The sequence below is a fragment of the Salvelinus sp. IW2-2015 genome, unplaced genomic scaffold, assembly GCF_002910315.2.
Source record: "Salvelinus sp. IW2-2015 unplaced genomic scaffold, ASM291031v2 Un_scaffold2881, whole genome shotgun sequence".
Classification (NCBI taxonomy): domain Eukaryota; kingdom Metazoa; phylum Chordata; class Actinopteri; order Salmoniformes; family Salmonidae; genus Salvelinus; species Salvelinus sp. IW2-2015.
Window position 1 is genome coordinate 55,951 of NW_019944181.1, and position 12,774 is coordinate 68,724.

At 43.3% G+C, this 12,774-nt stretch overlaps 1 protein-coding gene across 2 annotated transcripts in view; it reads left to right on the forward strand.

Annotated features, from left to right (window-relative positions):
• nat8 (N-acetyltransferase 8) overlaps positions 1-8,779 on the forward strand; it is a 14,707-nt gene extending 5,928 nt beyond the window's left edge. For both annotated transcript variants that reach the window (XM_024142014.2, XM_024142013.2), the window contains exon 2: positions 7,926-8,779. In XM_024142014.2, coding sequence (XP_023997782.1) covers positions 7,953-8,621 — 669 coding nt within the window. In that variant the 5' untranslated portion in view covers positions 7,926-7,952 and the 3' untranslated portion in view covers positions 8,622-8,779. The remainder of the gene's footprint in view (positions 1-7,925) is intronic.
• The last annotated feature ends 3,995 nt before the right edge of the window (positions 8,780-12,774 follow it).

The following is a 12,774-nucleotide window of genomic DNA, read 5'->3' on the forward strand; positions in this document are numbered from 1 at the left end:
CATTCTCTTGCTGTAGAATTAAATGATTTCATATAGTGTGATGCTTAGGCCATTTTAACATACGTTTTATTCATGAGAGATTTTAGAATAGTGAGTAACTACATATAAATCCACAAGTTTATTTGTAGTATGCCGAATACACACCTTACAGTGAAATGCTGACTTACAGGCTCTAACAATAGTTGAAAAAAGGTGTTTTAGGTGAACAGATAGGTTAGGTACAAGATATAAAACAACAGTAAAAGAACACGTGGAAAATAACAGTAGCGAGGCTATATACAGTAGAGAGGCTACATACAGTAGAGAGGCTTATATACAGTGAGAGGCTACATACAGTAGAGGGTACATACGTATGAGAGGCATAGGTACAGTAGAGCGGCTATCACGTGAGAGGCTACATACGTAGAGAGAGCTACATAACAGTAGAGAGGCTACATTACAGTAGAGAGGCTTATGTTAGAGAGGCTATATTACATGCTAGAGTAGGCTAGATATCATGTAAGAAGCTATATTAGAGTAGAGAGGCTATATACAGTCGAGAGGGTATATACATGTAAGAGGCTACATCAGTAGAGAGGCTATACATACACTAAGAGGCTAGATACAGTAGAGAGGCTAATGAATACAGTAGAGGAGGTCTATATAAGTACGAGAGGCGTATATACACGTAAGAGGCTAGATACACAGTAGAGAAGCTACATAGCCAAAATCTACAAAAATAAGAGGAGGGGCTATATAGCAGTAGAGAGGCTATATACAGTAGAGATGCTAATATACGTAGACGAGGCTATATACAGTAGAGAGGCTATATACAGTAGGAGGTCTAGATACAGTAGAGAGGCCTAGATACAGTAAGAAGCTATATGAGTAGAGAGGCTATATACAGTAGAGAGGCTTACTAAAGTGAGAGGCTACATACAGTAGAGAGGCCTAGATCAGTAGAAGGCTATATATGTAGAGAGGCTATATACAGTAGAGAGGCTAGATACAGTAGAGAGGCTCTTCTAATAAGTAGAGAAGGCTCTATAACGTAGAGAGCTTATACAGTAGCGAGGCTAATACAACACGTTTAGTCAGGCTGGTTGAGGTATATGTACATGTAGATATGGGTTTAAAGTGACTATCCATATATGATGAACAGAGAGATAGCAAGTAGCGTAAAAGAAGGGGTTGGCGGGTGGTGGACACAATGCAGTCATTTAGGTGCTGGTCCCGAAACAACAACAATGGGCGTTGAACGCCTTCATGCTATACCCTTGACACACGAATCTATGAAGATAACATAGCAAGTAAAAATGTCACGTGTTTTACTTGCACCCTTGTTTTTATCTTTCTCATAACTGTCCATGTCGTTATATAACGTCATTTTATTAGGTGGCAATAACGCAGAATGAAGAGTAGGAGTGACTGAATGTTCCTTTCAGCAATCGAAAACAAGAACATACCTAACCCTCCTCTCAGTGAATGCGACGTCAGAACCACAATCACTACACTGCTAATTGTTTCTGCTCCAACAGGATTTTATATTTTCTCAGAGACATATCACATCAGGTGGGTTTTTATCTCTTACAAATCGTTTCCATTGACAGCTGAAAGCTTAATATACACGTTGTGATGGAATGTAAATAATATTGATCTGATATCGGCTAGTTTTTAATAAGTTTAAATAAAAAGATATGAGCGATCATCGAGCAGGTAAAATTCAGTAGCTGATAGCTAGCTTTAGTTTGCATGGAGAGTACGTGCTATTTGTTAATCGATAGAAATCGAATAACTAAGTGGTAGCTAGGTATCAAATAGGCTAGGAGAGAGTCAGGTTTGATGTCGCATAATTGGATTACTGAGAATATGGGCATTGAACACTGCGGTCAGTTGTCTCGGACCGACATTGAATTTGCACTGAACTCTGGCGGCGAAATGAGCTGTTTGAATAAGCAGTTTACTCTATAAGCAACATGCTTGTTGATAAATTATATTTTTAACGTACTGTTACCAGTTTTCCGTGGCGGTGGTCTTTTTGTCGGTAGGAATGTGAGACATAATCCACAGGATTAAGTAACATTGCGAGTCGAACTTTTCAAAGCTGGTTGGATCGTTCAGATGTAAATCCTGAAGTTTGTGCACAACATAAAAACACGGAGAAGTAACGGTTATGCAGGCACGTCTTTACACGTTTGTACATGCTCCAGGTAAGAAATCTGAATCGCTTTACAGCGCTTTGAAATATGTGACTGAATTATATATTCTGTGTAAATATTGTCTCAATTCTACTGCCAAAAGGACACCACATGGACAACGGTAAGAAGTTAAAAATATAATTTGATTAAATATTCCTGGCGGCTATAGGGTCGTGAGAAGAAATTTCCTGACTCAGTATTTTCTACTTGTACATCTATCACTCCAGGGTTTAATTGTCCAATGTAATTATTTCGGCCCTATGGCTAATTATTGCCTTACCGCCCTTATCCTACCTCGTTGTTGCACACATTGTTTATATAGACTTTTTCTACTGTACTATTTACTGTATTTTTGTTTATCCCATGTGTAATCTGGTTGTTGTTTTGTCTCACTGCTTGGCTTTATTCTTGGCAGGTCGCAGTTGTAAATGAGAATTGTTCTCAACTGGCCTCTGGTTTAAATAAGAGGTGAAATAAAAAAGTAAAAATTAAAATCCTTTTCACTGAGTTGGGTTTCCCAGGCCATCCCTGGTCATTGGTGACATTTCAGGTGACATTCGATGGTTGAGGCGAGAGGGTTGTGGGGGGCACGAAATTTCGTCAGGCCGTGTGTTGTCAAGCAAATAACTGTCGGTCTCTCTAATTAACACAAACACACGTAGAATCTACTGGCTTCCTACAAGCCTCTGAATTGCAGACCTTTTAATATCAACACACGTAAATCTCGGTCCTCAACACGAGCCACCCGTGCAGCCTTTAACTAATAATAAACACACGTAGAATCTGGACTTTAGATATAAACCACGTGAATCTCCTGGCTCAACACGAGCCACGATGCGACCTTTAACTAATATAACAAATTCGTAGAATCTGGACCTTTAATATCAACACAGTAGAATCTCTGGCTCACACGAGCATCGATGCCAGACCTTTTGAAACATTACATTATTAAAAAGTCTAATTAATCATGTAATATAGCTTCACCTTCAACATAATCCAGGTGTATTAGCCTTCACCTCAAAATCCATTATTTATTTTAGAGGTCTAAAGAACCATGATATGAAGAAAAAATAGACTATTTCAGAAGAACAGGAATAGCATCTCTGAGTTGTCTGATGTTAGGTCCTGACTGGCTGTGCATATGGCTGCTGGTGCTAACTAGTTCATTTAGCTAGACAAGATTTGCTTCGAATCGTGCATTAATTTTATTTTTATAGTATGAGAATCAATTGAACCAAGTGAAATAAAATGTAATAATATTTCTCACTATTTGAGGGAGTGCGCATGTAACGATGTGATGGCTAGTAGTTAGCGGGTGCGGTAGTAGTGTTTAACCGGTGACGTATCTCTGAGACCTTTGCAGTAGTGCGGTTTTGTGTAGAGATGGTAACGATGCTGCGTGGTGTCAGTTGTTTGAGTGTGCAGAGGGTCCCTGGTTCGAGCCAGTAGGGCGAGGAGAGGAGGAGCTATGAGCTGTAAAACGCGCATACTGCTATTCTCTGTTGAGCGTTAACTAATAAATCATGGTCTCCTATACTGCTTAATATAGGTTATTATATTGTAACTTAGTTCGTTCACAACGTTGGTCTGATATGATTTGATTTTATGACGATTCTAAGCTCCACTGCATGCAACTAATCGATGATTGTGAAAAAAGTCGCCATGAAATGGATGACTCTGTTTGTGTTTTTGAGAAGGCACTTGATAGCCTCAAATTTCCCAGCGGGATCCTTTGTGTGGCCATAATGCACCCTAAATATCTAGTGCCTTTTGCAAGCCCTTCTCCGTCTTGCTCCGAAGACCTCTCATCTCACTCACCGGCTTCCGTCAGTGACCCGCGGATCTTTCTCACAGGCTACAAGTGAAGACGGACACATCGGGGACCGCAACACTGTGCCATCCTCATCCAATTCCAAGTTTGCATATTGAAGAAATTATTGGAAAAGGAACTGTCCACATTTTACTTTTCGGTCAGCAACAAATGAGATTGGTAGGCCTAACGAACAGCGGAAGCATTAGCCTATGTCAACTCTCCTTCCCCATAGTACATATTCTGTGCGAGAAAAATATATTCCATATTTTATATTATTATATTCCATATGGCTCTGGCCAGCAAAAACAGCCAAATTCTCAGGTAAGACTAACTTCGGCAGCATAGACAGCAGGACAATGCTCCGCTGATGGGGTAATTTAGAGATCAGGTAGACTGCTTGGCAGCAAAACGCCAAATGCTCCAGGATAAACTACCTGGAGCACCTATAACACCAAATGACTGCAGGTAGATGACTCTGTGCAGCATAAACAGCCAGAAATGCTCGCAGGTAGACTGACTCTGGCAGCATAAACGCCAAATTCTGCCAGGTAGACTGACTCTGGCAAGCATAAAAGCAGCAAAGATGCTGCCAGGTAGACGTGACTCTGGCAGCATAAACAGCCAAATGCTTTCTCAGGTTTAGATTTCGTACTCTGGGGCCTCAGGGTAACAGCAAATGCTCAGGGTAGATTCTGACTCTGAGCATAAACGCCAATCTTTCAGGTAGACGGGTGACTCTGGCTTCTGCTTAAAACATTGCCAATTTTCATATAATTGAACGATTCTCAATTGCGATTACGTTCAGAAATATAAGCCCTTACTTTTCATATCACATAAAAGATAACTGTTCACAATTGTAAGATTAAAGAGCAAAAACACTGTATACTGTGTTAACCCGGATCTTTATGCATTTATTTTTTTTTTTTATTGTTTGTTTTTTCTTTTTTCGTTGCAGCCGCGAGTATTTTTCGTTGACAACATGATTTTTGCGGTATTTTTTCCATTACCCCAGGTGGTTTTGGAGATGCGAGACAGAGGACGCCTGTTTAATTATCCTGTCTTCTGTTGGCCTTCTGTAAACCCGCGTATAAATGGAGATATGGCCTTATGGGAACACTACCGTACAGAGGGCGCGTTATGCAGGATTGTTAATGCGGATTTGTTTAATGCAGGATTTGTTAATCTGCTAGGATTCGTTAATGCTGTTGATTCGTTAATGCAGGATTCGTTAAGCGGATTGTTTATGTCAACAGAGAATTCAGATATATTGCAGGATTTGTTAATGCAGGATTTGTTAATGCAGGATTTTTTGTTTACTTGCAGTGGACTTCGTTACATGGATGGGATTCGTTAATTGGCAGGACTCGTTGGTTTGCAGGTATTTTGTCTTCTGCCGAGATCTTTGTGCTTAATTTGTTCTGGAATTTCGTTAGGCAGCAGGATCTTTTTAGTTTATTAACCCTGAAACAGAAAAGAGTTTGCTGCAGATCTAAATGCTTGTTATTTGTTTAATTTCTTGCTTTCTAGTGCGTTCCTTCTAGGTTGGTCAGTGTCTGGCGTTCCTAATTGTCACTCTTGAGTGTTTGAAAATAAGTGGTTTTTGTGTCGGTTGCGTTTAGGGTTGCTTACTTTGTGCAAGCTCTCTGTGGGTGCTTCTTTTCCCACGACTAGGGTGCATGTAATTATACTCGTTGTATAGTCTTGTCGCATGTTGGCGCTATTTCAGAGCAGACTCAGGCGGTATGTTTCTGTATGCGTAGCGCTACTTTTTTCTCTTCTTCTTTCCAGAAGAACATGTGTGGTAGAGCATGCCACGATTTCTTTGTTATTGTTCGAGAACATGTAGGGTAATTGGTAGTTTGGCTTACATTTCTTTGGTATGATTGACAACAAGTTTAAGTAATTTTCCTTGTTCGCGCTATCGTAATGGGTCATCTCTGTTATGGCTCTTTCGTGGGTTCGACGGCTCTACTCGTTGCTGTGTTTATCATGACTTGCTTCTGTCCAAATTCATACAGATCGTCACTTTCCGATCACGCTGTTTCGTTTCTTTTGTGATTGCGTTGTTCGTAATGGTTGAACAATTCGTGGCAGTGCTATGAGGATAGAATGGCCACCTATTAGTCTGTGCTTTTTGTCCTAATTTCATGGATCAATGTTAAATTGGTTGGTCTTTTACAATAAAGTATGAGGTCTAATGCCATGGCTAAGCTTTATTTATCTGCTGCGTTTACTTGCTCAGAACATTGAAGGTCGATGACGGGTAGGCAGAAACCTCACTATTGGCACGCATATATTCCGGGGTTGCATCTTCTAGAGGGACAAACATTTCTCTGTGCTATCTTGTTTACAACTATGTGTGCTACGACGGCGTCGACACAGGTGAAGGCTATCATAACAGTCGTTGTGTTTGGTCTTATTATTTTATATTGAGTCTGTTGCTTCGGTTGCTAAATCATTTCTGTCCGGATTGACTTAACTAATATAGACGTTATAGGAAGTGGCTGAGATCGGACGACTAATAATGCGCACGGCGGCAGTGGTCATAGCAGAAAGTGCTAACAGTCAGGTTGTTAGATATAGTGGAATCCTCTGAAATGGGTATCGGGCACTCCACAATTTGCTAAGCTGGTTGGACTACGTGTGCATAGGTATTATCTACATTACGGCCGGTGTGAGAGTGGGAATTACTAGAGTTTCGGTAGCGTTCGCGACTTCAGTCACGGAACAGCGAATCTTCAACTGACGAAACTTCCGCTCATGCAGCTGAATAATGACAGACGCATAGGAGAGCCTCTTAAACCTACAACGTTCATAGGATAGCAGACTAAAAAGACCCATTATGGCTCAGCCAGTAGGCAGGACTAGACAATTGCTCAGCAAGTAGGTGACTAAAACGACCCATGGCCTCACCAAGTAGGTAGCAGACTAAAACGACCTATGGCCTCAGCCAAGTAGAGCGACTAAAAACGACCCTTGGCCTCAGCAAGTAGGACGACTAAAACGACCCATTGGCTCAGCCAAGTAGCAGACTAAAACGACCCTATGGCCTCACCAAGTGAGACGACTAAAAACGACCTTATGCCTCAGCCAAGTGAGACTAAAAACCTATGGCTCAGCCAAGTAGACTACTAAAGACCCATAATGGCCCTCAGCCAGTAGACAGACCTAAAACGACCTAGGCCTCAAGCAAGTAGGCAGACTAAAACGACCCTATGGCCTCAGCCAAGTAGGCAGACTAAAACGACCCTATGGCCTCAGCCAAGTAGACAGACTAAAACGACCCTTTGGCCTCAGCCAAGTAGGCAGACTAAAACGACCCTTTGGCCTCAGCCAAGTAGGCAGACTAAAATGACCCAGGCAGAGTTTAAAATTTAAGAAGAAAAAATTCCTGACGTTTCGCACGATTCGTGCTTCTTCAGAGAAAAGTAGACAGGAAATTAATAAATTGAATAACAATGACTAGTTACGGGATTCGGATTCAATACAAGATGTTTTGAGAAGGGGAGACTTGTTCCCTGAGACGAGTGACTGAGTAAAACATTCATTAAACCCTAAACCTCAACTAAATATTGTAATGAATAATGTGGAAATTGAGCAAGTTGAGGTGAATAAACTGCTTGGAGTTACCCTGGATTGTAAACCGTCATGGTCAAAACATATTGATACAACAGTAGCTAAGATGGGGAGAAGTCTGTCCATAATAAAGCGCTGCTTTAGGTTCTAGGCTGTACTGAGTAGACTGTCAGCGTTGGACTGAACGGTAGGCTGTACTGAGTAGACTGTCAGCGTAGGACTGAACGGTAGGCTGTACTGAGTAGACTGTCAGCGTTGGACTGAACGGTAGACTGTACTGAGTAGACTGTCAGCGTAGGACTGAACGGTAGGCTGTACTGAGTAGACTGCCAGCTCTCACTGTGTCGTCTCTATTAAAGGGCTGAGCAGTGCCACCCACCAGTGCCATGGCTGGCATCACTATCCGGAGATTTGAGGAAGACGACAAGGAGACCGTGAAGGAGATCTTCACCATGGGGATGAGCGAGCACGTCCCTTCCTCCTTCATGCACCTCCTCAAACAGCCCCTGACCCAGATGATCCTGATGGTCACGTTCTGCGCCCTGCTGGCCAGCTCCARGTCCGTCCTGCTGCCTGTAGTAGGGGTCACTCTCCTCCTGGCCGGGGCCAAGCAGCTGGTGGGCTACBTCTTCAACAGCTACATCGACACCTCCCTGAGGAAGGACCTCGACCACATCCAGGAGACCTACCTGGAGAACAAGGACTCGTGTTTCTGGGTGGCTGAGAGCGACGRCCGGGTGGTGGSWWCGGTGGCCTGCCTGCCYGCGGAGAGRGAACCGGGCTGCATGGAGCTGAAGAGGTTGTCTGTACGTCGGACACACCGGGGGATGGGTATCGCTAAGGCCCTCAGYAGGACAGTGGCAGACTTCAGCAGGGAGAGAGGCTTCCCTGCGGTCGTYCTCTACACGTCTGTAGTGCAGACTGATGCACAGAGGCTGTATGAGAACTTAGGCTACACACGGGTCAGAGAGTTCGTCATCCCTGAGCCCATCGCCAAAATCACCAACTTTACCTTGATAGAGTACAGACTGGACTTACTGCAGGGGGGGAAATAGGAAGAGGACTGGACTTACTGCAGGGGGATATAGGAGGAGGACTGGACTTACTGCAGGGGGGAAATAGAAGGAGGACTGGACTTACTGCAGGGGGAATAGGAGGATGACAGGACTTACTGCAGGGGGATATAGGAGGAGGACTGGACTTACTGCAGGGGGGTTGGTCCACGTACTTCACCCCTTGAGAGCAAATCCTAGAATCTTGGACATCGTAGTGAATTTTTCATCCTAGAGGTTAATCACAAGGCTTTCAAACATCGTGAGGGAATGATAGTCGAATCTAAAACAATAAATCCTAGTAATAAGTCACATGTATTATTTTTATATATGGATTAATTGTGTGATTTATTGAGCTGAACATTTAGTGAGTTCCTCTAATGAAATACAGGGTCAGCAACAGAGATGCAGAAACATGACTTATTCTGTTCACGAAAACCTACGTTTGCAGAGCTAAAGATGATTGCTACCGAATTTGATCCTGTACATGTTCTTTGACCAGGTTTTTGTCATCGACTATCTGTCATGACGAGCGGATTCTGTTTGTTCCCATGCGTCCCCTCCATACCAGGACCTCCTTCAATTCGCTTGGACACCAGACACATCTTCGCGCCTTCAAGGTGGTGTTCCCAGCGCTGCGGTTATACGCGTGGGCGCATAACGGGATAATTCTGTCTGCTCCTTCCAAAGTATGTACTTGCGTATTGTGGTATCAATGGGTCGGAGACCTGGTGCTAGAGCCTTATCTTCCAGTGACCATTGAGTATGGTCTTTGCCCAGCTTGAGTACAGGATTAGCCTAGCTCTTGCTCCTTAGTTCGCCCACACATGGACTGTTGTTGTTTCGGCTCATTGAGTCATGTTGTCTGGATAGATCCCAGTCCACTGATCCGTCTTTCAAATCGCTTACTTGGAGCGTTGATGGGAAAGCGCTTAGCGTTGTTGTCGGTTCAGGAATGATCTCTGCGAGACACACCGTGGTCGCTCCACATCATCCCCTTCTCAATACGGTGGCACTAGCTCGCCTGTTCCCTTTGACAAGAAACGTCATTCCTTCAAAGTATATGATTGTCTTCACCTCCTATCTTCACGGTTGGTGATGGTGTGTTTTGGCTTAGGGTGTTGTACCTCCGATGCAATTATTTCTACTCCTAGAGGACCACTGGCCCGAAGTGTGGGGTTTTTATGAGCAAAATAGCTCTATGTTATATGTCGGTCAATCAGTAATCCTACAATAGCTATTAGCTCCAGCGCGAGGATCTTCTCGCTTCTGAAGATCTATCCGCGAGCGCACTGGTATCATTGGCCAACTTCAGACGGCCTGGACATGCGCTGGCTTGAGCAGGGGGACCTTGCGTGCGCTGCAGGGATTTTAATCCATGACGGCGTAGTGTGTTTACTAATGGTTTTCTTTGAGACTGTGGTCCAGCTCTCTTCAGGTCATTGACCCAGGTCCTGCCGTGTAGTTCTGTGCTGATCCTCACATTTTCCTCATGATCATTGATGCCCACGCAGCGGTGAGATGTTGCATGGAGCCCACGAGCACACGGGTGATTCGACCGTCATCATTGAACTTCTTCCATTTTCTAACTAATTGTTGCCAACAGTTGTTGCCTTCTGACCCAAGCTGCTTGGCTATTGTCCTGTAGCGCCCATCCAGCCTTGTACAGGTCTACATATCCCTGAGGTCCTTAACAACAGCTCTCTGGTCTTTGTATTGTCGGAGATGTGTGTTGAGGAACGGTGAGTCATGGTCTGTGATTTTGAAGTGTGTGCGACAGGCATGTCCTTTATACAGGTAACGAGTCAAAGCAGGTGCAGTAATGTAACTGGTAAGTACGATGGTTAGACAGGAGGGTTCTAAAGCAAAACACTAACAGGTCTGTGAGAGCCGGATTCTTACTGGTTGGATAGGTGATTTCAAATACTTATGTCATTGCAATAAAATGCAAATTAATTACCTTAAAAATCAGTACACATATGTTGATTCTTTTCTGTATTTTTGTTTAGATATCAGCCTCTTCACACAGTTGTTGAAGTGTACCTATGATAAAATATGACAAGGAGGCCTCTACATGCTTTGTACAGTAGGAAAAACCTGCAAAATCGGCAGTGTATCAAATACTTGTTCTCCCCACTGTATATCTTCCTGTTCTGCTAGGCAGAGTTCAGCTTTTTGTGTGTTATTGGCAGTTAGTCCACAATCCTTCTTCCTCCTATTTGCGATCATCGTGGCGATGAGTAAGACAGACGTGGACTTATGACACTGGTTGCTTAATCCACGAGAAACTGAAAGATGGTATTAGATTATATCAATTAGACACTTCAGGAGAACAAAATGGATGGCTAACACACATAAATTGGTGTATAAGGCCCATGTGTCCATTCGAATATGCATTTCATTTTGGGGGGGGCCTTTTACAACGGTATGTCGTGGCTCCACTGCAGCTCAGCATGAGAGTTCACTAATCCCTAATAGATCCAACAGTGGTGCACACAAACATTAATTGTATGATGACAGAGTTGAAAAATGAACTATTGTAATAGTAAATTAATCTGGTAGGTCGTATGCTTTTTACCTACGGATAGCATAGAATTTTTAAACCGATTGAATATTTATATATACATTTCTTTACTCACTACACCAAGGGCACATACAGTGGACGATCTTTAAGAATAGTCTCATTATTCCATGCCTGGTTCGTGCACGGTATACTCTCTGTAACAATGCTCTATACTTTTCGCCATTCCTCCAGCGTCTCCATATGTTGTACAACAGTCTTTAGCACTAAGTGTATCAGTGTATACTCCGAGGCTCCCTCAATTACCTCTCTAATCATGCTCCGGCTTAAACTGCAAGTAGAACAAGTCTATGAGATATCCGCAACTGCTCTGTACTGCACCTTGTGGCAGGTATAATAGGTCTACTGGTCTCTCTCCTCCTACTCTTCCTCCGAGTTGGCAATATTCATAGCTGTCTATTGCCGACACTTCGATTTTCTCTACACCATGCAGTAAACAGGTTCCTGTCCTGACCTCTCCTGATCTTACTCCCCCTGGCATGGTAAAGGCTCTTGCTGAGGGGTCCATCACTCTTCACTACTTTGTGCCTCTCTCCCACAATTGTCACTTAAGTCCAGTGCTCTGCACATCCCATTTACTCCCCTGCAGTAAGTCCAGTCTCCTGTACTATAAATTCCTTCACTACCCCTGCAGTATAAGTCCTCCTCACGTGATTAAGCCCACTAGCCCATGCGTATATAAGATTCCAGTCCTCCTCCAGTAGATTTTGATCGAGAGTCTATTATGATACCTTGTTGGATTCCACCTAACATCGTATGCTACTGGTTTATAGTTGTTTCTTGTTACACCTACCATACCATAGTTTCACACCTGCATTGGTGAATTCCGAGACCTATACGATCTCAAATTGACCCTCGGCCTCTTGTTCAAGGTAAAGAAACACTAGATCCAATTATTTCTACCTCTCGTAAAATTTTAATGCAACTCCCTTGCATGACACATAAGCTAATTATTCTTTGGCTTCCACGATAAATCCTCCCCTGCTCATTGGTATATGATACTCGTATGCGACTATCACTCTCTATTTCTGCTTTGTCTAAGTCAAGATTGCTCAGATACGTCACCTCTCAGTTCTCCATTATCTTCTGAGCGAGGTAACGTCATCCTCGCTTCCTATTGCACCCCTTGGCAGTACGCTCGCCAAGTTCCACGTCGAACTAATCTTTTAGACCACTCCACCTGCTGAGTTAAGGCAAGTCCTGTCCTCCTACTATTAAAACCCCTCCTGCTCACGTAACAAGGAGTCAGGTCCCCTCCTGTTTAGTGATATCCGCACCCTACAGCAGTAAAAAAGTCACAGTCATTCCTCTTTATTATTCCCCTCATGCAAAGTAAATTCCAGGGTCCCTCTCTTCTCTCTATGTCCAGCAATGATCACCGTTCCACTGTCGCGTAGAGCTACTTGCTCGCTAATTCTCCTTCTGACTAGTGAGACGCTTTCACTAAGCCATATACTTCCTTGCTCCATTAGATCCACCTCCTGGCTCAATACTGGTCCAAATTCCTCCCTATCAAATTGCTCCTAAACCTCTCACTCGCATGCAGTAATGTGTGCGCATGTCATCCATCCCACT